This window comes from Corythoichthys intestinalis, chromosome 12, assembly GCF_030265065.1.
Source record: "Corythoichthys intestinalis isolate RoL2023-P3 chromosome 12, ASM3026506v1, whole genome shotgun sequence".
Lineage (NCBI taxonomy): Eukaryota > Metazoa > Chordata > Actinopteri > Syngnathiformes > Syngnathidae > Corythoichthys > Corythoichthys intestinalis.
In genome coordinates this window covers 46,501,945-46,525,514 of record NC_080406.1, presented here as the reverse complement: position 1 = coordinate 46,525,514, position 23,570 = coordinate 46,501,945, and the positions used below count along the sequence as shown (strand labels likewise).

The 23,570-nt window shown below is 37.9% G+C and overlaps 1 protein-coding gene across 1 annotated transcript in view; it reads right to left on the bottom strand.

The window, feature by feature from the left end:
• LOC130927226 (receptor tyrosine-protein kinase erbB-4-like) overlaps positions 1-23,570 on the bottom strand; it is a 453,841-nt gene that overhangs the window by 74,515 nt on the left and 355,756 nt on the right. The window contains exons 17-20 of the mRNA XM_057852903.1: positions 21,689-21,821; positions 16,171-16,293; positions 9,018-9,116; positions 2,144-2,329 (exon numbers count right to left, since the gene is read on the bottom strand). Of these exons, the coding sequence (XP_057708886.1) occupies positions 2,144-2,329; positions 9,018-9,116; positions 16,171-16,293; positions 21,689-21,821 (541 nt within the window). The remainder of the gene's footprint in view (positions 1-2,143; positions 2,330-9,017; positions 9,117-16,170; positions 16,294-21,688; positions 21,822-23,570) is intronic.

Below are 23,570 nucleotides of genomic sequence, written 5' to 3'. Positions count from 1 at the left end.
TGCATGCGTGCGCATGTGTAAGTGTGGATGTGTTGACAGAGGGTCTTGAAGTCAGCGAGCAGTAGTATGTGAATGGACTTAAGCGGATTTATTTAAAGTTAACAACTGTTCAGATTTGTGTGTATTTGATTCAATCACTGAAATCTATTTAATTGAAAAAAAAAGGACCAAAAGTGTTATGAGATACAGTATAAATGCGATTAATCATGATTAATTAATTACAAAGTTGCAAATTAATATTTCAGTCGATCAGTCAGTCAGTCAGTCAGTCAATCAATCAATTTATTAAAAAATACACTGAATAACACCTATAAGTATTGTATTTTTTTTTCAATTATTAATCCCTATGGAATGTTTTAATCATTATTATATTTTTTATGAATTAACACAAATATAAATTATTTTTTATGAATTCATGCAAATATGAATTGATAAAATGTAATTAAAAGAAAACAAAATATACACAATTTAACTGAATAAAAACAGATATGCAATCTGTTCATGATTCCCATTTAAACTATTCACTTTTCCAGGCCATTGACGGTGCTGGACATTCAGTCCACTTTGGCTGGGAGGTTTGGCAGTGATTTTTCGGTGCCAACCTCTCCCATTCAAAATGGATTTGACATCTAGTGCCGTCAATGGCAGCCAATGAGTGCCCTATAAAGTGTTACAAGGTCTTGAATAAACACAAAAACCCATTCACTCTAAGAAAGATATACATCAGAGGGTGATAAGGCTGTAAAGCCGGTTGTGTTAAGAAGATGTAGCAAGATAAAACAGAATGAAAGAAAGCATGCATTCGTACATCACATCACTGATAAATCAGCTCATTAGTATATCTCTTGAGATGGTGATCATGATGAAAATTGTTGTTGACAAAGGGGTAGCACAGGGATTTACCTCTGGCATGGAAGTTGTGTCACTTGGAAGAGACCCGAGTACTTAACATCGTGGGACCCAAATGTGATTGATGCAAAAGTCCAAAATGTTGTGCAAAGATAATCTCATTCTGTTTAAAGTGTACTTACGGTATGTACTGTATGTGTCAGCCACTTCGATCTAGTCAATCAAGACCACTGAGTTATATGCTAACGTTCGTGCCTAAATACTGTACATATACTGTATATATACCGTCTGTATTTTTTACGTGCCTGATCTTGTATATTTATCTTGTATATTTTTGATCAACGTAAATTGTTATATGCCTAGGCTTGCACACTTTTCACCAATGCAGATTCTTCCATCCAGACTTCTAGCACACCAGTCACGGAAATATTCATAAGACATTCGGGGGGGGGTGGCAAGTGTAAAGTACATAATCGTCCTCCTTTCATGTACAATAAGTATCTTTATGTTAACCACTGTTCACAGCAGGCAAATATGTAGTATATTTATTAATGTATAGCTGTGCTTGCTCACTTTGCCAAAGTGCTTACTGTGGAATGATAATGTTAAACAGCATGGGCTCAAAATGTAATGGTGTGCAGTGTGATGATATTTAATTGCATTATCCCAGTGAAAGGTTAAAGTCTGCATCTGATTTAACCATCATGGAAACACATATTTGCCAAAAGAAAGTAAATGTAGTAGTGCCAGGAATTGAAAAGCAATTTTTAATTGTACTTTCCATCTTTGTTTCCATCCTCTAAAGCCAAAGCCAAACACGAATTTTTGATGAAACATGATTTGATAGAGGTGAATTAAATTAACAACGAGAGTCGGCACTTGGTCCATTTAATCAATAATTTTCATTTCGTAATATACATTGTTACTGTATGTCTTCTGTTTTGATACCATGCCTCATGTCACTCAGAAATCAATTATAATCATTTAATTTAATTAATTTATATTCCATTATCTACTGTTCCAAAACTATTTTGAGATTAACCCATTTGACCAAAGTTTTCTGATCTTAACCAGAGAAATGTTTTGTAGGACATCAACATAAGTAACCATTTATGTGATTACTGAATCTACACATAAAATTGCCATAAGGTAAGTGTTTGAAACCACAACAATCACTAATACTCAACACACAAAGCCACAATTAAGCAGTCAACTCTCCAAACTACACAACTGACTCAACCAGGCGAAACATCAACACATTAACTCCGAAACTGCAGCCATTTTCTCCACTTACCTTAGCAATCTGGACACACCAGTTAAGCAACAGCTGGGATCCAATATTGTCTTTGTGTTCATAGACGTAGTCGAGAAGGCAGCCGTGCGGCATCAGTTGCGTAACCAGCTGGATGGTAGGACTCAGACAAACACCCAGCAGGCGTACCAGGTGAGGGTGCTCCATGCTGGCCATAATGAGGGCCTCCTGAAAGACACACATTTTTATTCTCTGGTGTGTGGAGGAAATCAAACATGGGGAAAATACATTAAAGGTGATAACTATGTGTTATGGTTAATTCTCTTTACTGCCTGTCTACCAAAAGCATAATTAATTGTATAATTATAGAGTTCTTTTTTCCCCGTTTTTCTATTTGGTTTTTTAAAATAATGAACTTATAAGACCGTTGTTTCAAGTCATTGCCTGCCATTGACAACAATTCATTTACTGGGAGGACTGGCTGTGAATGCTCACACTTCAGTGCTATTGACAGTGCCAGATAGCAAATCCATTTTGACTGAGGGCTGGCTTTGATTATTCTCTGCCTGCCTCTCCTAGTCAAAATATAGATTGGACGTCCCTTGCCATTAATGGAAGACAATGAGTTTAAAAAAAAATGAATTTAACCATATACAGTAATCAGATAAATGCAGTAGTGATATAAACATACACTAGCAAGTGTTAGTACAGTAAATGTTAGTTGTTACTGTATATACGATAAGCACTAGATCAAGGACTGAGCACGCTAGCAGAATGTTCACCCTGTTTACAAGTACTGATTTAACTGGCAAAGATCACAGGGCTCCTTATTCTGTTTTAGGCTCAAGTTTCTCTTGAAGCAGATAGCAGCAAGGTTCCACTCTAGTCAAAAAGTATAGAATTTTATTTGATCAAAGTGGCTCACTGCACCACAGGATTCATGGCTTTCTTCAAATGCAATAAATAAACGATTATGTCCTACTATACTATGATACATATGTCCCAATTGTGCACTTTTTGACAGGAAATTTCGTTTCTGGGGATCAAATATGAGAAATAAAACACTTTAGTAACACCTTCTGTGTGTGGGAGTTGTTAGGTTTGAGAGTGAACATATTGTGCGTAAATCTACATGCTCTCGCATTATGAATACTGAAGATAACGGGTCCTTATTTAGTGTGAAATTCTTGGGAAAAACACCTTTAAGTAAATTGCCTTCAAATTACAGTATACAACTATGAAATAGTCAATAGTCTTCAACTGCTAAGCCATTTTTTCAAATTTATTTAACAAGGAGGAACATAGTGCGAAACTACGTGATGAATTTTAAACAACACTCACATTCACACACAGTGTGCTGTGTATATGGGTTAATTCATCACTAGACAGATAGTAGTAACATACATGCAGCACACATCGTGGTAATGTGCTTTTGTGCGTATCAGGCAGACAGATATACGGTACATCTTGTAAAGCTCCAGTGAACACCAACAGGAGTGATATCACAGAAGAGGATTAATACGTTACAAGTATCAGAAGGCCCGGATAATAAGATGTAGCAGAGATTGAAGCGGAAACTACGCGTCTGCAGTTAAAATAGATTTTTTTTTTCCACACAAATATGCTAAATCCAACCTGTGAGTACTACATGACACTTCACTATGCTGTATATTCCAACATTAATTTGTATTTTTGAGTGAAGAAGAAAGTCTTAGAATGTATTTTGGTGGTTGTACTACAAATCGTCATGTACAAATTTGCCAATGAATAAGGATTTATAGTCAAATGAAAAAAAATTAAGGACATCCCATTAAATTTTCAGTTCTTTATTAAAAAATTCACATATAAATGTCTGATCTTGTTTTTCTTTACCTCTGGAAAAGAAAGTGATTTAATTGCAGGTACACAACGGCATGTTTTTCACAAAGAGCGGTGGTCTTTATTTTTTTATCCGGGGCTTTGGCTCTCGGGTCATTTGGTAAAAAAAACGTCTCTTGTCTGGCGTCTCCTCCCGCCTGTGCCCTCAGTCCTTCCGGCCGCCAAATTAGCACCCGCGCCAGGCCTCTGTCTGGTCGTGGTGCCTAATGAGTTGAACCTGAGTTCGTAACAGATATGTTATGAACGTAGCATATGTTAATGTGCTGAAATGGTTGCGCACATTTGGAGGCTAAATCAAGCACATAATAATCGGGTTGCATTATCAGTTACATTTTTTTTCATCTGGATTATCTGTGTGACGTCATAATTGCCATTATCGGCCGATAATTATCCGCAACAGATATTATCATGTATCTTTAGTTTACGCCAAACATGTCCTCTGTTCTGGTGTCCAAATAATTCAATTTTAGATTAATCTGTCCAAAGAAGATTAATGCAGAAGTCTTGGTTTTTGTCTAAAATCACTCTGGCAATTTCAGTCTGGTCTTTTATGTTCTTCTTGGAGGGCAAAGGTTTCCTCCTTGCACACCTCCCATGAAGTTTAAACTTGTGAAGTCTCTTTCTGATTGTAGAGGCATAAACTTTCACATCAACAGTGGCGAGAGCCTGCTGTAGGTCCCGTGATGACATTTTAGGGTTTTTGGAGAATTTTTTTAGCATCTTGTGGTCTGTTCTCGGGGCGAACTTGCTTGGACCTGGGTAGGTTGGCAGTTGTTTTGAATGTCCTCCACTTTTACACTATTTTCCAGACAGTAGAATGGCTGATTTTATATTCTTTTGAGATCTTTTGAAATGCCTTACTAGACTTTTAAGCGTCTACAGTCTTCTTTCTGAAGGTTTCAGACAGCTCCTTCGATCTCACCATGCTGTTTTCTCTCACTTCAACAGTCAGGAGCACACCAAACTAAATGTGAGGTTTAAATAAGGCAAGCCTCCTTCAAAACACTGGGTAATGATTTTCTAATCATGTGCACCTGATGTGATAACCCTGTGTTTGACTTTAGCCATTTTAAGTGGGATTGAATGTGGGAGTGTCGTATTCCTCAACAGAAATTGAATTTATTTAAAATTACATTTTACAGAAAATTATAAAAAATATTTTTTTCAGTTTTAATTGTTTTGTTCTATTACTTGAATCTCTCAAGATTGTTAAAATTGATATTAGACATCCATATGACCAAATATGTTAGAAAACACACAGGCTTCAATAGGGTGTCCTAATTTTTTCACATGGCTGTTCAAAAAATGTGTTATTTAATGGCGTTAAGTGCCTTGATGTTTTTTCGTTCTTGCTTAAATCACTGATATTTCACAGATAACTTGTTTGATGTCTTAGTTCAAAGACCAGTTTAATATTATTTAGACAAAAAAACAAACAAACTTGCAAGTAACCAACTTTTATTTTGTGTTGATGCTTATTTTTTATGTTTACTGTGAAGTTGGTGTCAGCTTGTTGCATTAATAATACAACTTCCTCTGCCTAGCGAACATTAATGGTCTGCAGGGCAAATTTGTACATTTTCTGTGCATAAAGGTTAATGCACTCTCTTGACAGTGATAGAGATAAAGTAATGTTTAACCTGGATGGCTGGCATTGAATGATCATCACTGTGATGGCAATAAATCTAAAATCTATTTTGACTGGGAAAGGCTTGCAGCTAATAATCGTACCGAATTGTTGTTAAATTTCAAATTACAGTATTAGCGTACAGTGTATTTTACACATTCTCAAATATGACCCTTTTCATAAAAAAAATACAACTTCAGCGATGTGTTAAAGAAAAATAAAACATTTACTGCACTGTATGGATACTGGATTGTGCCCTCATAAAACCCTATTTTAGTCTACCTGCCAAGACAAGCTTTCAAAGCACACTGATCATTAATTATAACAAACACTGAGACTTCATCAAAGACATCCTGATGAAAACAGAAATGCTAACGCTAAAATTTCCTCTTAAAGCGTCAAAGTAAGTATAAAAAATATGAGTGCAATTGGGTTGCTTTTTGTGTGTGTGCGTGCCAGGATGTGTACTGTATGTGTGCTAATGAGAGTCATTTCATCTGCATTGCATCATCATTGGGTAATAAGCTGGATCTTTTTCCAGTTTTCTTTTTGAAAGAACTGTTCATGTTTGAAAGTGGAGTCTGGTGAAGTAAACAGTAGATACTGTATGCTGTGCAGTATGCAAAAAAAAAAAAAAAATCATCACGACATGGGCCATTTTATACCATAATATCAATATGTCACTGTATAATACGTTTTAAATTATTTGGTCAAAGATTATGCAATTATGACAGCTTTCCTCCAATTCACCTTATTGTTTAATAGACATTAAATGGACCTGCCACAAATGTTAAACAACATAAAAGTTTCCAGTGTAAACAAAAACAGCCCAGGATATTTGTGCTCAAATGTAAAGACATCTACTTATCTACTAATCCTTGTGACTAGTGGTTTTGCCTTTTAAAGTGCCTATGACAGCAAAAAGCATGTTATTTCATATTTCACGCGGTATTTTATGCTCCTGAATGAAATGGACCGCTTGGCTGTGTGTGGAAGCGATCGATATATTTATTCAATTTTTTTTTAATCCCACGCCATCAAAATGAGTGACTCCCTGGATTGACGAAGAATGTGAATGTGACGTCAGCCGGCTAATCATTTTCAGCATACAGCCAATACTACAGTATGCATAACGACTGCGGATTCATTTTATTTTGCGGATTATTTTGTATATTTTTCACATCACGCCAGCCCAATGTCATCATCTTCATCATCACGGCTCTTGCGTTGGGGCTGGTTTCCGTCCCATTGCGTAAAGCTGACCAGGTGAGCTAGGCCCATCCAGTGCTGGCGGTCTTGTGCCACCAGATTTGCATCCTTCAAGGTAACGCCGTGTTGTTAGAGGTTGTCCGCGATGGTGTCAAGCCATCGAGTGCAGGGCTTTCCTTGTAGTCGTCTCCATCCTGCAGCTTATGGGTCAAACTTCAGGATGGCTCTTATTGGGTGGTCAGGAGGAAGAAGGAGAACAAGGCCAAGCCAGCGGATGCGGTGCTGTGCAGCCCAATGTGCTGCGGGCTTTTGTTGCTGCACCAGGGAGAGGCGTGTGAGCCTTTTTGGGTTTCAAAAAGTTCCTGTTCACCACAGATAATGGCCAAAACAAGTCCGACAACTGTGGGACCACTGGACAAACGAGGAAGTGAGTAAGCTACGTGTTTTAGATGACGTCAAATATTGGGATCATGGCACACGTTTTAAAGGAGATGGCTTGCATTTTGTGGGTGAAAATGCTCTCTGTCCACCGAGAAGGCAACTCGGCCTAGAACCGGCGGCTTGTTACACACTATGGTCTCTTTCATCCCCTCGGTCCTCTTCATGTGGCCGCCAATAGACCACTATCCTCAGCTGGGGCTCGGGCAGCCCTCCGCTCCGACGTTGGCCGGTTTGTCCACTGAGAATGCGCTATTTTTGGCGTTCATTCCCCACTCTCCCCTCTTTGCCTGCCCGCTGGAGCTGCAGCAGAACGACAAGCTGTAACTTGCTCGCCACCGGGGACTGGCCAGCCGGTGAAGACAATCAACCCCGCCTCCGCGTGTGTCATAAGTCAGGGTAGTTTTGTGTCATTTTTAGTTTTTGAAAGGCGGAAATAAAACTTGAAAAAGCTGCTCGGTTCGGGTTAGCATGTCGGCTAGCTGTCACACCTCCTGTTTTGTTTACGCTCTTACCTCCCTTTCCGAAGCCGGGCCAGAGAAATGACAAAAGCCGGACTAACTCCGGTGGCATAAAATACCGTTCGGGAGAGTCGGCAATTTTGACCATGATGCAGTAATTTTGCCCTGTCGTACTGAATAAATGCATCTTTAATATTTCAAATTCCATTTAGCAGAAGACTGTTATTTGTCATGAATATACCATTTATTTAGCAGTTGGGGAAAAATACTTAGATAAAAAGAATATTGGAGTAGAGAGATTGAAACAATCATGACATTTTGCTGCTCTCTGTGGCATTTTCCTTGTTCTGTATCTTCCCCCTCAAAGGGCAGATTAAATTGTTTCCCTGCCGACGTCATCATCCAGCTGGGGATGCTAGAGTGCTATAATGACAGGCGGGGCTAAACGGCAGATTAAAAGACTAATTTCTCGTCATCTGTGCTTTGCCAAATTGTTGTATATCGTGGATATAGTGGAATCGTCTCAAAATATGATTTTAATCCAGGTAATAATGCTATTTAAGATTTTTTTTTAATGCTGTCACAGGCACTTTAAAATGTCTGTATATTATGTCAGCATAATATTATTGTGAATAAATTTAAATATAATACTACTGGAAGAACGGTGTTGTCTGTGTTCTGTGTGAATTATACTGTATGTGCTGCTATTTGTGATTGTCCTGCATGCATTGCTCACATACTGTTGGCAGGGGGAGGGGGGGCAATTGACTAATTATTTCGAGAAGAACTCTTAAGGCTGTCTGTTGGTATCACAATGGAATATTGAATCCCTTTAATTAAGCAAGTGAGTGTAAAAACATACATTGCAGGAACAAATCTATTATGGCGACAATGACATTAATTTAAGTAGTATTGTATGTTGATAGATCATTTCCGATTGTTTGGGCGATAGATATCATCATATGGTACACAAAAGGAATAGGAAACCTGAGAACAAATGAGGCATGGTCGTGAAAAATATACTTTTAATTATTTTTTTATATTTATTTTTTATAAAACCATAACAAACATAATACATATTGAGCACAATTATTTTTGTCTTTGACAATTATTTGAGTCAGTTTGTGTGTTGTTTCATTGGAGATGTGTGCAGGAATACCAAATGACAAACATACAATAAATGAATGATAAAAATTGTAATTGAATTGATGTGTTGTTTCATTGGAGATGTGTGAAGGAATACCAAATAACAAACATACAATAAATGGATGAAAAAAATTGTAATTGAATTGTATTTACTCACGTCCATGAATTCCACGTTTGCCTTGGGCCCTGTAGCTTCGTTTAGGATTTTGATGGCTACAGGTATCTTAACCGTTTCACCCTCTGGGATCCAAATTCCCTAGAGTGAAATGAACACAACATCTCTTGAGCCACAGAACATTCATGACCCGTTTAACTCATTGGCTGCTATTTAGAGACTTAGACGTCCAGTTCACAAAATGAATTGGATTTTTAGCACTGTCAGTGGCACTGAAAGATGAGCAATCACTATGGATACCCAAAAGGGTCAAAATAAAGTAAATAAAACCTGCATTTTGTAATAAATACAACTGACAAATTGTGTAATAAGGGCCTTAAATTGTAAAATAAGCAAATATTATTATGAAAAAGAAATTACAAGATAAAAGCGTATTTCACAAAGTATTGTTTTTTTCTATAATGCTTTTTTACACAATAGCCTTTTTATTTCATAATGCCGTTTTTCAGCTCAATGAGATTTTACAAGATAAAAAGTGTTTTTCACAGTCATTTTGTTCATGTCTTTTCCCACAATGGCCTTTTTATTTCATGATGGGTTTTTTTCAGCACAATGAATTGTCTTCTGTCAATCAAATACATACGGCGGAGTCTTTTAAGTGATTGGCTGTATCATGGAGTCAGGTCATTAGCATTTGGTAGCATCGATGAACTGTTAGGTAAATTTCCAGAAAGCATCTCATCAGAAACACACTGCTACTGAAATCTTCGCTCAGGCTGCGGTACAGGCCTTTCATTACGATATCACACTGATCCGCAACTTCTCTGAGTAACTAAAAGGGACGCAGTAACCGCAGTAGCTAACGAGACTCCACGATCCAGCCAAACACTTAACTGACTCCGCCTTATGTATTTGATTGACTGAATTCATTGTGCTGAAAAACGACATCATGAAATAAAAAGGCCATTGTGGAAAAAGACATTATGAAAAATATTTGTGAAAAGCAAATTTTGTCTTGTAAAATCTCATTGTGCTGAAAAACGACATTATGTAATAAAAAGGCTATTGTGGAAAAAGGCATTATGAAATTAAAAACAGATACTTTGTGAAAAACAGTTTTTTATCTTTTAAAATCTTTTTCAGAATAATATTTCCTTATTTTACAAATTAAGGGCCCTACAACACAATTTGTCTTTTATTTATCAAATGTATTTATTTCAAAATGTGTTTATTTATTTAATGTTTACCCTTTTGGGGTTCCACAAGTCACAGTCATAAATGAATTGGATGTCTATTATCATCAATGGCAGGCAATGAGTTAGAGATAGATGATGCTTTTGTACATTTTCAAACAGAGGTTCTAAAGCTTGAGTTACAGTATGCTTCTGTGTTGAGGTAACTGTGTAGCAACGATGTAGACCCTACGGCGTCAATGAGCATTCGATAGTTCTGCGGCAAGGGAATGCGTTGCTTTGTAATTCACCGCCAAGCCACCAGCGGAGTGTGGCGTTGGGTTTTTTACAGTTTTGGGGGACTCTAATTTCTCTCTATTTTTCTACTTTCTCAAATTTTATTCCTGTTACACAACAATGCCAACGGAGATGAAATGCTTGAATGTAGATCTTCAGCTTATAAACATTGAACAACAAATGCTGATCATACAAATGTTGAGGCGCAGGCCACTGTTGCGGAGGTTGTCTGTCAGACTGTTGATGCCGCACAGAGACTGGCAGTCAACCAGTTTACCCAACCAAGATTTTATTATATGGCCAACTTTCCACACCACAGGGGTCAAACTGGCAGGCCAGATCTGGTACTCGACTATATTTTGTGTGGCCTCGAAAGCAAATCATGTGTTTGTCTTTAGATTTTTCACGTAAATTTAATTTCTGCAGTTCACAAATCGGATAATATTTAAAGTTTTGCCTTTTTTTTTTGTGTGTAAATTTTAAAATGAATTAAAAAATGCACAAATATAAATCAATATAATAATTGTCTAAAAAAATAACAAAATAAATATTACAGATTCAAATAATATAATAACATATAAAAAAAAAAAAAAAATTATAATAATAAATGTCCTATTGCTATTACAAAAATAAGTGAAAGGATTCAGACAATTTTAAAGTGCCTGGGACACGAAAAAGCATGTTTATTTCATAATACACGCGGTATTTTATGCTCCTGAAAGAAATGGACCGGCTGGATGTGTGTGGCAGCGATTGGTATATTTATTTCGTTTTTTGAATCCCGTGCCATGAAAATGAGTGACTTCTGGCAACAGTCTCGGAGGAAGGAGTCCTCTTCACTATACAGCCGTACTGTTGTATGAGAAGGACTAAGGATTCAGTTGATTTTGCGGATTAACACGTTTATTTTTTGAATCACGCCAGCCAAACAGCTGCAGAAAAATCTTGCTGTACGAGGGAGAGGCGTAGGTGCCTTTTTGGGGTTTCAAAAGTTTCCCATTCACCGGTGGATATTGGCCAAAACAAGCCCTACTACTGTGGGACCATGGGACTTACGAGGAAGGGAGTAAACATCGTGTTTTGTATCATGTCAAATACTGGGATCATTTTAATATGTAGGTGGCTTGCATTTTGTGACATGCTCCTTGTCCCCTCGGCCGACGACCGGTGGCTTGTCGCACATCCCCCCATCAGGCGAGCACTATACTCGGCTAATTCCCCTCTTCAAGTGCCCGGTGTTCTGTCAAATTTTCCGACCATCAGAAATTGCAACTTTAGTTAAAAATAGCCTTGAATACAACGATTACAAAGTAAACACTACCAACTTTCTTTAAATAAAGGACTACTTATGTTTGAACATGGATTGGCATGTACATGTTCGGCGATCATTGTCTAGTTGCTTCCCCGGCGAGCTCTCCTGTCCGTATTAGCAGGGGAACGAGCTGTAAATTGCTCTCCGCCGGGGGGTTTGCCGATCGGCAAAGACAATCGACAACCCAGTCGTCACGTGAAATAATCCGGGCTAGTTATGTGTGATTTTCCGCTTTGAAGACTTTGAAACATCACTCGGTTGGGTTAGCATGTCGGCTAGCTGTCACGCCTCTTGGTTTGTTTACATTCTCCGAAGCCGGGGAAGGGAAATGACATAAGCCCGATATAGGTGGCATAAAATATCGTTCGGGAGGTGCAACTGTAAAGGTGAAGTCGACAGTTTTGACCATTATGGAGTAATTTTGCCATGTCGTCTTGAACAAATGCGTTTTTATTATTTCATATTACATTTAGCACAAGACTGTTATTTGTCATGACCATGCCATTTATTTAGCTATTGGGTAAAAATACTTGGATAAAAAGAATATCCTGCAAAAATATTGGAGTAGAGAGACTGAAACAATGACATTTTGCGACTCCGTCACGTTTTCCTCGTTGTGAATAATTCCTCCTCAATAGGCTGCATACTAAATCAGATGAAATCGTGACTCCGCTGACGTCATCCACCTTTTGGGGACGCTAGAGCCCTATAATGGTAGGCGTGGCTAACCGGCGTGTATAATGTTGTGTATAATCGAATCGTCTCAAAATATGATTTTAATTCACATAATAATCCTATTTAAGACTTTTTTTCTCGTGTCGTACGCACTTTAAGGTCAGAAATGCTGAAAAGATTCTGTGACTATTTAAATAGTTGTTGATTTATTGGTATTTGATTACTATTCAATTAATTGCCACAGCCCTAGTTGGGCGAAATAATGGCTCTCTGAAGAAAACCATAACTATGATGTGGCACGCGACATGAGTTTGACACCCCTGTTCTACACATGTTATATAAAGTACGATGCATCTACAATAAATAAAAATAAAAGAACCAAGGAGTACATTAAGAGCATAATCAGTTTCCCCATTAAAGCATTTTCCATGCTGTTTGAGTTCATTTTGTTCATGCAGAGATGACGTCGATTTACATCAACCCAGTTATTCTTGTCCATTGTTCTATGGCACATTAGTGAAGTAGGAGATATCATTACAACTTCTCAATTTTACATCTTGGTCTGAATATTAGTTAATTTTTTTATTGCTGAGGAATGTTATTACGCTACACACCCACAGCGGTTATTAGTTTTCCAAAGTTAACAGTGACGACATTTCAATAACCTCCAGCCCCATCCGCCAAAGCTTTATTCTTGTAGAACCTTTCCAACTTTCTTGTTAAATAATGGCTTTCCTCTCTATCTCAATTAGTAAATTGATCATTCCTCCACCCCTGTCACCTATTTTATCTTCTTTCTTCGAACCTTTCATCCAAAATCCCATTGGGGTAGGGATGTTCTGTGATGATATAGTGCATGCTGAATGATTAAAAGTTATTTTGTCCTTCAAAAAATGGGCAAAACTATTTTATCATTTTTGAAGGATCCAATTTCAACTGTGATTAAAGTGATTTAGCAGCTGCCAAAACGGTCAAAGCATTTAAAAGAGGAGGGAGGATTCAAGTGACTCTCAACTTTTCAACAAGCTTCTAATGTGTTGCACTGCAGCTATACACCCCTTATGACAGCAGGCTTAACACCTCCACTAAAGTGAAACCCCCTCTGATCACAGCTTCACTTTCAGGGGCGATACATTTAATTTTATACACTCGCTCCGACAGCACGCGTGGGGCTAATTATTGCTCAGTGAGGTTGAATTTAATCAAAATGAACTGCATTTCAAATTATTCCTTAGTATTTTAACAAGCTCATAACGATTCACAATGCTTAATTGTTCTAAATGGGGTGCTATCATTTGTTTTTACCGTCTACTCACACAATAATAATTGTCATTTTATTGGCTTGTTTTTAAATTTTCCAAAACTTTTCATTTTAATTCATTAAGTATAGTACCCCCCATGAATCCGTAATCAAGCTTTAGCAGAATTTGCCACAGATTTCAAGTCAAGTCAGTCCACAGAATACAGGACGAGGTAAATATTATTATATTTTACCTGCAGGTTTCATCATGGTGGTTGGATTTTACCACACACAGAAAAAAACTGCAGTCAAATGCATGATTTCAAGTTTACATTTTTACAACAGTCAACACTAATGTTCATAAAACAAATTGATAATTTATATTTAGTTTTACACAATTGTTTCATTTAAGATGCATCGACATGTCTGTTTGTGTGTTGTGTTTGTGTTCAAGATAATCATCCGATTATTCATTCTTAAGTTATCAAATTTACATGATGTGTTTGTAATATGAAACTGAAGATGTGATTAACCCTCTGATCCATGAATTATGAAATCCTTGGTCAAGATTTTTTTTCTGATGTGTTTTTATTCAAACATGAAAATAATGTTCATTTTTTTATTTTTTAAAAGTATGATTTTTTTTCACAAAGTTGCACACATGTCCAATCCAGTGGACTCCGTGCACCTGCACATTCCACAAAAGAATGAATTTAATATAAAAAAATGAAATAAGTTTTGTGTTCTATTGTGAATATAGAAACCCTTGATTTCTTTTGTGCTTTGATAAATATTTCAACATTTTTGGGGGGAAATTTCAACACTTTCAACTCTACAGTGGTATGAAAAAGCATCTGAACCTTTTGGAATTTCTCACATTTCTGCATAAAATCACCATCAAATGTGATCTGATATTAGTCAAAATCACACAGATGAAAATACACTGTTTTAACTAAAACCCCAAACATTCATAGGATTCATATTGTAATGATGATAGCATGCAAACAATGATAGAACAACTGTCAACTGCATGGACAAATTGCAATCCTTAATGGAAGAATGAATTCAAAAGTTTATCAGGATGTTTTGCAGGAAAACCTGAGTCTGTCTGTCAGACAGTTGAAGCTAAAAAGAGGATGAATGCTGCAACAAGACAATGATCTAAAACACAGAAGTAAATCAACTTCAGAATAGTTTCAGAATAACAAAATACACGTTCTGGAGTGGCCAAGTCCAGACTTGAACCCCATTGAGATGCTGTGGCATGACCTAAAGACAGACAGTGATTCATGCCAGACATCCCAGGAATCTGACTGAACTACAGCAGTTTTGTAGAGAAGAAAGGGCCAAGATTAGTCCTGATCGATGTGCCAGACTGATCTGCAGGTACAGGAAGTGTCTGGTTGAAGTTATTGCACCCTAAGGGGGGGCACAAAATATTAAATGTGATTGTTCACTTACTTATTTTTCCCCCCTTCTGTCATTGTTGTCATACTATCCTTATTAAAACATGAAAACCTATAAATATTTGGGTGGTTTAAATTAAAGCGACACTGTTTTTTCATTTGTGTGATTTTAACAAAGATCACATTTGATGTTGATTTTATGCAGAAATGTGAGACATTTCAAAATGTTCGGATACTTTTTCATACCACTTTATAGGCACAATGCATAGGCCTGAAAAAAATCAAAACAAAAAAAAAAAAACCAAGAAAAAAAACAAAAAACAATGAGCTTCTAGTTGTGACTCCTACACCTAAGCACCAATGTCTCTGTTGTTGTCTGGCAGCTACTCATCACTAAAAAAGTCATAAAAACAGAGACACGATTATGTAACGCGTTCAAAAATATACTGGGGAATGCATGATGTGCACTTCATTGGATACACGGTTAATCAAAAATTTCTATAAATATTTCATATTCTAAAAATATATTATCTTTCCCTAGATGTTAATGTATATCATGTTTATTTATGTATTTATTTATGTATGTATGTATTTATTTATTTATTTATTTATTTTTACCACTGTAGCTCTTCGGGCATAGAAGTATTGACAGCATATTCCAGTTGTAGTTGCATCAGGTGGCAGCCTGGCAGGTTGTTGGCTATCTTGGATTCAGAGGATATTAACAAGCAGTTACACCAACTGACCACTGAATTGACTTCAATATAGTATGGCAGCAGAGAGCACTCTTGAGGTTGCTTTGCAGTTACACCATAGAAACCCATTCATTAAAGAGAAAGGTAGATTTCAGCAGCTGTCCACTTTGGTGACCACTACGCACCAGTGGGTTAAATTTTGGGGTATTGAGGTCAAAGGAATCTTGGGACGCCATGATAACAAATTGGCCTATTTAACTTAAATTTGCAGGGTAGGTGCTATGATTAGAAGAGACAGAGTGATGACATTTATTTATTAGGTAGAAGAGGTCCCATATGTACATGACAAATATGGCAATGATTTGAATTTAGCTGCTTAGCCAGAGGTCTAGTTTTACCTTGTACACAGTCCCAAAGGCACCTGAACCGAGGATTTTGACTCTTTTGAGTTCTGTTTCTTTCAGGATTCGGAGTTGAGCTTGATTGGGTGCTGTCCCACTGGGTGTCAAGGGTTCGACCAGCTAAGAAAAAACAAACAAAACAAAACATTTATTACAGTGACTGGTCAGTACTCTGGAGTATGATATGGATTTTCCACCAACACTATATGTATTAATACCAAAGGGACAAGCTGACATAAAAAATAAAGTGCTACAAAAAAAATAAAAAAAACACTTTAAATTCATACTGATACTGTACATCATCAATTCTTAAGTACAGTAGAACTATAAATAGCTGAGGGAGGAAATTAGAGAAAGAAGAAAGGACCCTTATAGAGATAAAACAACAGGAAAGAAGCCGACTTGCTTAGAAAAGAAAAAGCATAAAAAACGGATGCAATATGAGGAGGATTAGGAAAATACTAGAAGAACCAAGAGCGTGGAGGGAGGGCGAAGATAATCAGAGAGTGTAAATCAGCCAGACTTGGGTGGGCAGCCTGTTTCCCTCCAGCTCGTGGTTGTTACAGTTTGATTAAAAACAATAGCAATTCTTCATTGAAATGGAAAAAATAAATCAGCATCTGGAGGGAGGAAGACAACACACACCCACACAGACACACAAAAATACACACAAACAAACAAGCAATCTCATACAAACAAACGCTCTCACTCACTGCAAGGAGCTGCACTGCAAGGAGCTGTCCAGCAATGTTGTGGCCGTTCAACATAGTAGGAACTGTCTATCGCCTCACTCTAAATTGTGGTGCTGAAATGCTAAATATCAGGATTTTTTAAAAACTGGGTTAAAATGCAAGAGCGAACACATTGTTGAACTAGAAAAAACGTTCAAACCAGCAGTCTAGTCCACAAAATGTTAGTTCGAGAACAAAATAAACACACATAATTGATATTTTATTGAGCATTGTTATGACTAGTCCTTGAAAGTTCACATAGACAAAGCTGAGGACTTCTGATGAGTCAGCATTATCACTTATTTTACACACAAATGAGTGAAAAGAAAAGTTTAGACTAAAGCATCTGTACTTTAAATATTTTTTTTAATTCTGCAGCTCATCACCTGCTTTATTTATAACTGTTGCACTTTGTCTTTCAATCCCTGACACTACAGCGACCTTGATGAAGTCACGTGGAATATTCTCAGTTTCTCCCTCATTTGTTCTAAACCAGTGGATCATTACATGCCTGCCTGCTTTCCTCCTCAACTTTCTGCAAGTTCAGCTGCGCCCAACTCCCTGCCCACTTCTCCTCCAACCACCTGCTTTTCTTTGACTATGTCTGCCATTATCCACTCTCCCATCAATCTCCACCTCTTGAGAATAAAGTATCCACACAGAATTTCTGTGCGCTTGGAGTCTACTAACTGGGTAAAATGCCACAACTAACTGGGTAAAATGCCACAAGAGTGTCTTTACGTCAACCATAATAAGGGGTTATCATAGAAAATGTTACGGTAATGTTCAATAATGTTGCCAATTTTCATGTGAGTTGCACAAGACACCACAAAAAGCACAAAATGTGTCAAACCAGAGCTAATTTTTCAATGTGGGCTAATAAATGTGCTGTATACTACTGTACTGTACTTTTTCTGGTGTAACATGAGCAGAAAAGTCCTCCACTACTAATGTTACCGCTCCATCCCTGATTCTAAAAGCATTGTATTATTCAGATAGCTAAAAGAAATCCTGTACCAAAGTTTGTAGCACTTTTCTGCCTCCACAGTAGCCATATGCAATGTGCTTTAAACCAGGGGTCCCCATCTGCCGGGCTGCGGACCGGTACCGGTCCGTGGCGCATTTGCTACCGGGCCGCACAGAAATAATAATTTAATAACGACCGCATTCTGGCCAAATTAACCCTGTGCCCCTGTTTAACACACCAATATCCCTGTCTACTCTAGATATATACTACGGGATAGATTAGAATGTCGTCATAGAAATCCACTGATTGGACTGCTAGCAGTACATCTTGTTTGTGTATATAAAATATCTATGTGCGCTTGTCCTCGATAATAACGTATTGCTAGGCCGGGGGCGCAGCACATTTGTTCTCGGAAATAATTAGCCCCCACACGAGCGAAGATGACTGGAAAACAGACGTCTTTGGAGATATTTTTACGGCGAAAAGGGCACCTGACAAGCCTACAACCTCGAAGACCCATGAACTGCGAAGGAGTGAATTCGTGACCCGTTTGTGAATAACCGAGTGATTCGAGCATGTCTGAGCAACAGGAAGATCAACTTGTAGAGATTGTAAATGACGGTGACCTTATTAAACGTACATTTGAGACAACAACTCTACCGAGGTTCTGGATTAAAGTCATTCTGGAATATCCTGACATCGCTACAAGAGCATTGAAAACCTTGCTACAATTTCCAACATCGTATCTTTGTGAAGCAGGCTTCTTAATTAATATTTAACGACAAGGCGAAGTCGTTAATGGTGAGATTGGTGTGAAGTTGTTGTGTGCAGCTTACATGGCAGGATGTATCTGAGGAGAACTTTTCTACAAGTCCACGATCAAACGTAAGTTAATATTCCTTTCTTTCAAGAAAGTTTGTAGTGTTTACTTTGGAATCGCTGCATTTGCACATTTTGCGCCTATGTTTAACGTTATGCGCATGCGCAGAACCGCATCGTTGAAATTTTTGATGAGTTGCAAAATTTGTCAGAACACCGGGCCGTGAAAAAAAGACCCAAATAACACCGGTCCGTGGTGCAAAAAAGGTTGGGGACCCCTGCTTTAAACTATACAGATATTTTTTTAGTTTACTCACTCAAAGTCTTGGAAGCACACAAACATTACATAAAGATAATTATACAGGTAGTCCCCGGGTTACGAACGAGTTCCATTCCTACGGTGGCTACGTAACCCGAAATCCCGCGTAAGTCGGAATTAACCCTTTAAGTACCCTTAAATACACCCTAAATCTAAAAAAAACTATCCAAAAACATGTATGTAAACATGTAAACATGTGCAGCATTGTACCGTCCTTGCCAAGACGTTGGCGTTAAGCCATAACTAGAGAGCAAGCTAAGCTCCGAAATGACGATAACAAACAACCGTGTGGTTTGCTGTCTTTATTCAGTTGCTCATGCCATCAACACTTGCAGCATGAAATTAAAATAAAAATGAAATTAAATCTTTTTCATCTTCAATAACGGGAATTTATATTTGTGTTTATAACTAGCTGCTGATACCACAATAACAATCAACATAAACGATTAGCTTGCATCATTTAGTGTCCGCACATCACCAAAAATATCACATACACTCGCGTCAAGTACTTGACCACAATTGAAAATGCACAATAATCAATATAAAATGTGTTATATACAGGTGTTGCCTCCGTGGATGCTTTAAAAGCCACAAATAAGCTTGCAGTCTTTCCCCTCTCTCTCACTCGGCTGTGGGACTTCTTCGTTGGAACAAATGCACTCTTCCTCGTGTGTGCGCGTGCCTGTGCGCAAATACGTTCTTCTTCGTGTGTATATGCACTCTTACTCGCGTGCCAATACGGGTACCTGCTCTACGCGTCCTGCGCCAAAATAAAAACATTCATCATAAAAAAAAAAAAAAAAAAAAAAAAAAAAAAAAAAAAAAAAAAAAAAAGACTTTGCCGTCATAAAATTGAAATAACATAAGTCGGGTACATCGTAACCCGGGGACTACCTGCCATAACTGCCAGGCCTCCATCACGTGACATCCCTCGTCAAAATATCTAACACTCTGTTTTTGCGTTTTACTTTTACAATACTAGAGTGGTATGAAAAGGTATCTGAACCTTTTGGAATTTCTCACATTTCTGCATAAAATCACCATCAAATGTGATCTGATCTTTGTTAAAATCACACAGATGTAAAAACAGTGTATGCTTTAACTAAAACCACACAAACTTTAGGTTTTCATATTTGGATGAGGATAGCGTGCAAACAATGACAGAAGGGGTGAAAACGAAGTAAGTGAACCCTCTACCTAAGGTGACTTAAAGTGCAATTAAAGCCAATTTTTACCTAACAATTTAAGTCAGTTGTGTGCCCAATCACTGATGAGTAGCTGTCCTGCACACCATAATACACACCAGGTAAGAATTGTCTTGATGAAAAGCTTTGTCTGATGTGCATCATGGCTCGGTCAAAAGAGCTGTCTGAAGACCTGCGATAGAGGATTGTTAATTTGTATAAAGCTAGGAACGGATACAAAACCATCTCTAAAAGTCTGGATGTTAATCACTCGACAGAGAAGCTGTCTCAAATGAAGAGAGTTTGGCACTGTTGCTTTTCTCCCTAGGAGTAGCCGTCCACCAAAGATGACGCCAAGAGTTCAGCGCAGAATATTAAGAGGTAAAAAAGAACCCTAGAGTGTCTGCTAAAGACTTACATAAATCACTGGCACAGTCCAATATCTTTGTTCACACATCAACTATATGTAAAACTACTGCCATGAATGGTGTTCTTGGGAGGACTTCACGGAGGAAGCCACTGTTGTCTGAAAAAAAACTTTGTTGCCCGTTTAATGTTTGCAAAAAGGAACTTGGACACTCCACAGAAGTTTTGGCAAAATATTTTGTGGACAGATAAAACCAGAGTTGTATTGTTTGGAAGTAACACACAACGTCATGTTTGGAAGTAACACACAACGTCATGTGTGGAGGAAAAATGGAACAGCTCACCAACATCAACATCTCATCCCCACTGTGAAGCATAGTGGAGGGAGCATCATCATTTGGGGCTGTTTTGCTGCCTCGGGGCCTAGACAACTTGCAATAATTAATGGAAGAACGAATTCAAACGTTTGTCAGGATGTTTTGCAGAAAATCCTGAGGCTATCTGTCAGACAGTTGAAGCTAAAAAGAGGATGGATGGAAAACACAGAAGTAAATCAACTTCAGAATAGTTTCAGAAGAACAAAATACACGTTCTGGAGTAACCAAGTCAAAGTCCAGACTTAAACCCCATTGCAATGCTGTGACATGAATTAAAGACAGCGATTCATGCCAATCCTCCCAGGGATTTGATGGATTTCTAGCAGTTTTGTAGAGAAGAATGGACCAACATTAGTCCTGATTGATGTGCCAGACTGATCTGCAGCTACAGGCAATGTCTGGTTGAAGTTACTGCCAAAGGGTGGGGGGGCAGAAAATATTAAATATGATGGGTAACTTATTTATTATTCCCCCTTCTATCATTGTTTGCATACTATCCTCATTAAAATATGAAAACCTATAAATATTTGGGTAGTTTTAGTTCAGGCAGACACTGTTTTTTATCTGTGTGATTTTGACAATGACCAGAACACATTGGATGGTGATTTTATGCAGAAATGTGAGAAATTCCAAAAATGTTCAGATACTATTTTGTACCATTGTATGTTTACTACAAAGTAACTTTTGACAAAAGTGTGTGAAAATTGCTCCAGTCTGAATCTGTTTATTTTTCCATTAAGTACCTTACTCACCTCCGTCTCCAGGAAGCGACGAAGAGCCCTCTTCTTCTTAATGTTGTTCCGACGCACAGACACCGCCACACTCAGCACAATGATAACCACCATGAAGAGGCTGCCGATCACCCCTGCTGCGATCAAAGGGGTTCTGAGGACAATAAAGTGAAGGGGAAGAGAAGGAGGAAACATGATGTCAGTCATTAGAATGGATGAAGCATCGCCACTGGGAGATAAGAAAAGTTGGAGCGATGTTAGAGGTTGAAAAGATTACAGTATGTATGGAAAAGCAGCTGTTTCTATTGAACAAAAATGACAAGCTAAAAGTACGGGACTGCTCTAACAACAAGTCCTAATCCAGTTGCATTTTGGAAAATACAAAAAGGAAGAGAGCCATATTGTTTAGTTTTTTAGTATACACAATTAAACCCTATTGCACTAGGTATTTGTTCGTTCGGCCCTCCCAGTCAAAATGAATTGGACGTCTAGCGCCGTCAATGGCAACCAATGAGTTCAATGACTGTCCTATAAAAGATGAAGCAATTTGTGTCTTTTAAACTGTATTCTGATGGCTTTTTTGCAAAAACTAAAATTGGGCACAAAGGAAAGACAATTTAAAGGCATGCAAGTCTGTATCCATTACCGGTGAGTTCCACAAAATCCTGCCGCTATGATGACCTGTTATTTACGGAGCTTATGCAGCTACGTACTGTATCTTCTGTGCTCATCTGCTATCAGTTGCTTCATTGTGGAATGGAATGACAACAATCACCGGCATCTGCATTGTGAAAATGTGGCTATTGTGATGATAATCACAGCTAGGGACACCACCCGCTATTTGTTTACCAGATGGGGGAGAAACAGAGGAGTTTTGTTGGAGACCTTTATAGACGATGAATGCAGGAACTTATCAAGATAAATAGATGCTAGGTGTCACTATTGCAGATAATACTGTGTAAACAGTAGTGGTTATTGGTTTCAATCTATGGTGTACCTATACTGCTTTAATTTGTAATCTTTTCTTGCCATAGACAAACATGAAACTGAGAGACGTGTATTTAAGTCAATTGAGTGACAGCTTAATCAAACGTGCAAGTCCCTTCAGTGAAATATTGGCCTATTGTTATAATGAACGTCTGATAAGCAGCTTCAAATCAAGCTCAAAAGGCACTGCTGCCAACAGGCAGCGGATTTACAAGATGTGTGACACCCAAGCTGCTGGGTGAGCTGGACATTTAATGTATCACCACAACTGCTATCAGAGATCTGATAAGAGCTGATCTGCCCAACAGGTGAGCTGGGCTACATTCTGCTGCGGCTCCTTTATCCTGTTAGCGGTGACGCCGTGTTGAGGAGAAAAGTGTAGATTCGGATCAATTCTCTGAAGCTTTTGCTGGATTTTTGGTTATCTACTTCACCATCAATTGACCTTAAGAGAAGGCTGATTATTCTTCAGTAAAGAAGCTGCCAAAATACATACTGAGACACATGGTGACTGAACGAACAGGAAAATGGAAATCGAGCTACAGTATACAAAACACTACACTGGGGGGATGTTCTCTAAAATATGGGAGTGCTAATACAGACACATTTGCAAATTCGTAGCTCAATGAAGTTTAACTTAACTCATCGGCTGCAAATGACAGCGAGAGACATCTAGTAGTTTCAAACTTGGAAGCCTTGCACCAATTCAAATGGATTGGGTATCTACTAGTGACAAACTAATTTCAATTTACTTCAGAAGAATGAAAACAGCCACATGATCTATCATTGTCAATGGCACTGAAAGAGCAAGCTAACTATGCTTGTTTTTTTCCCCGCAAAAGAAAATTATGTGAATCGATTTTATGTTTCTTTTAAAAAAAAAGAAAAAAAACAAAAAAAAAATTATAAAAAGATG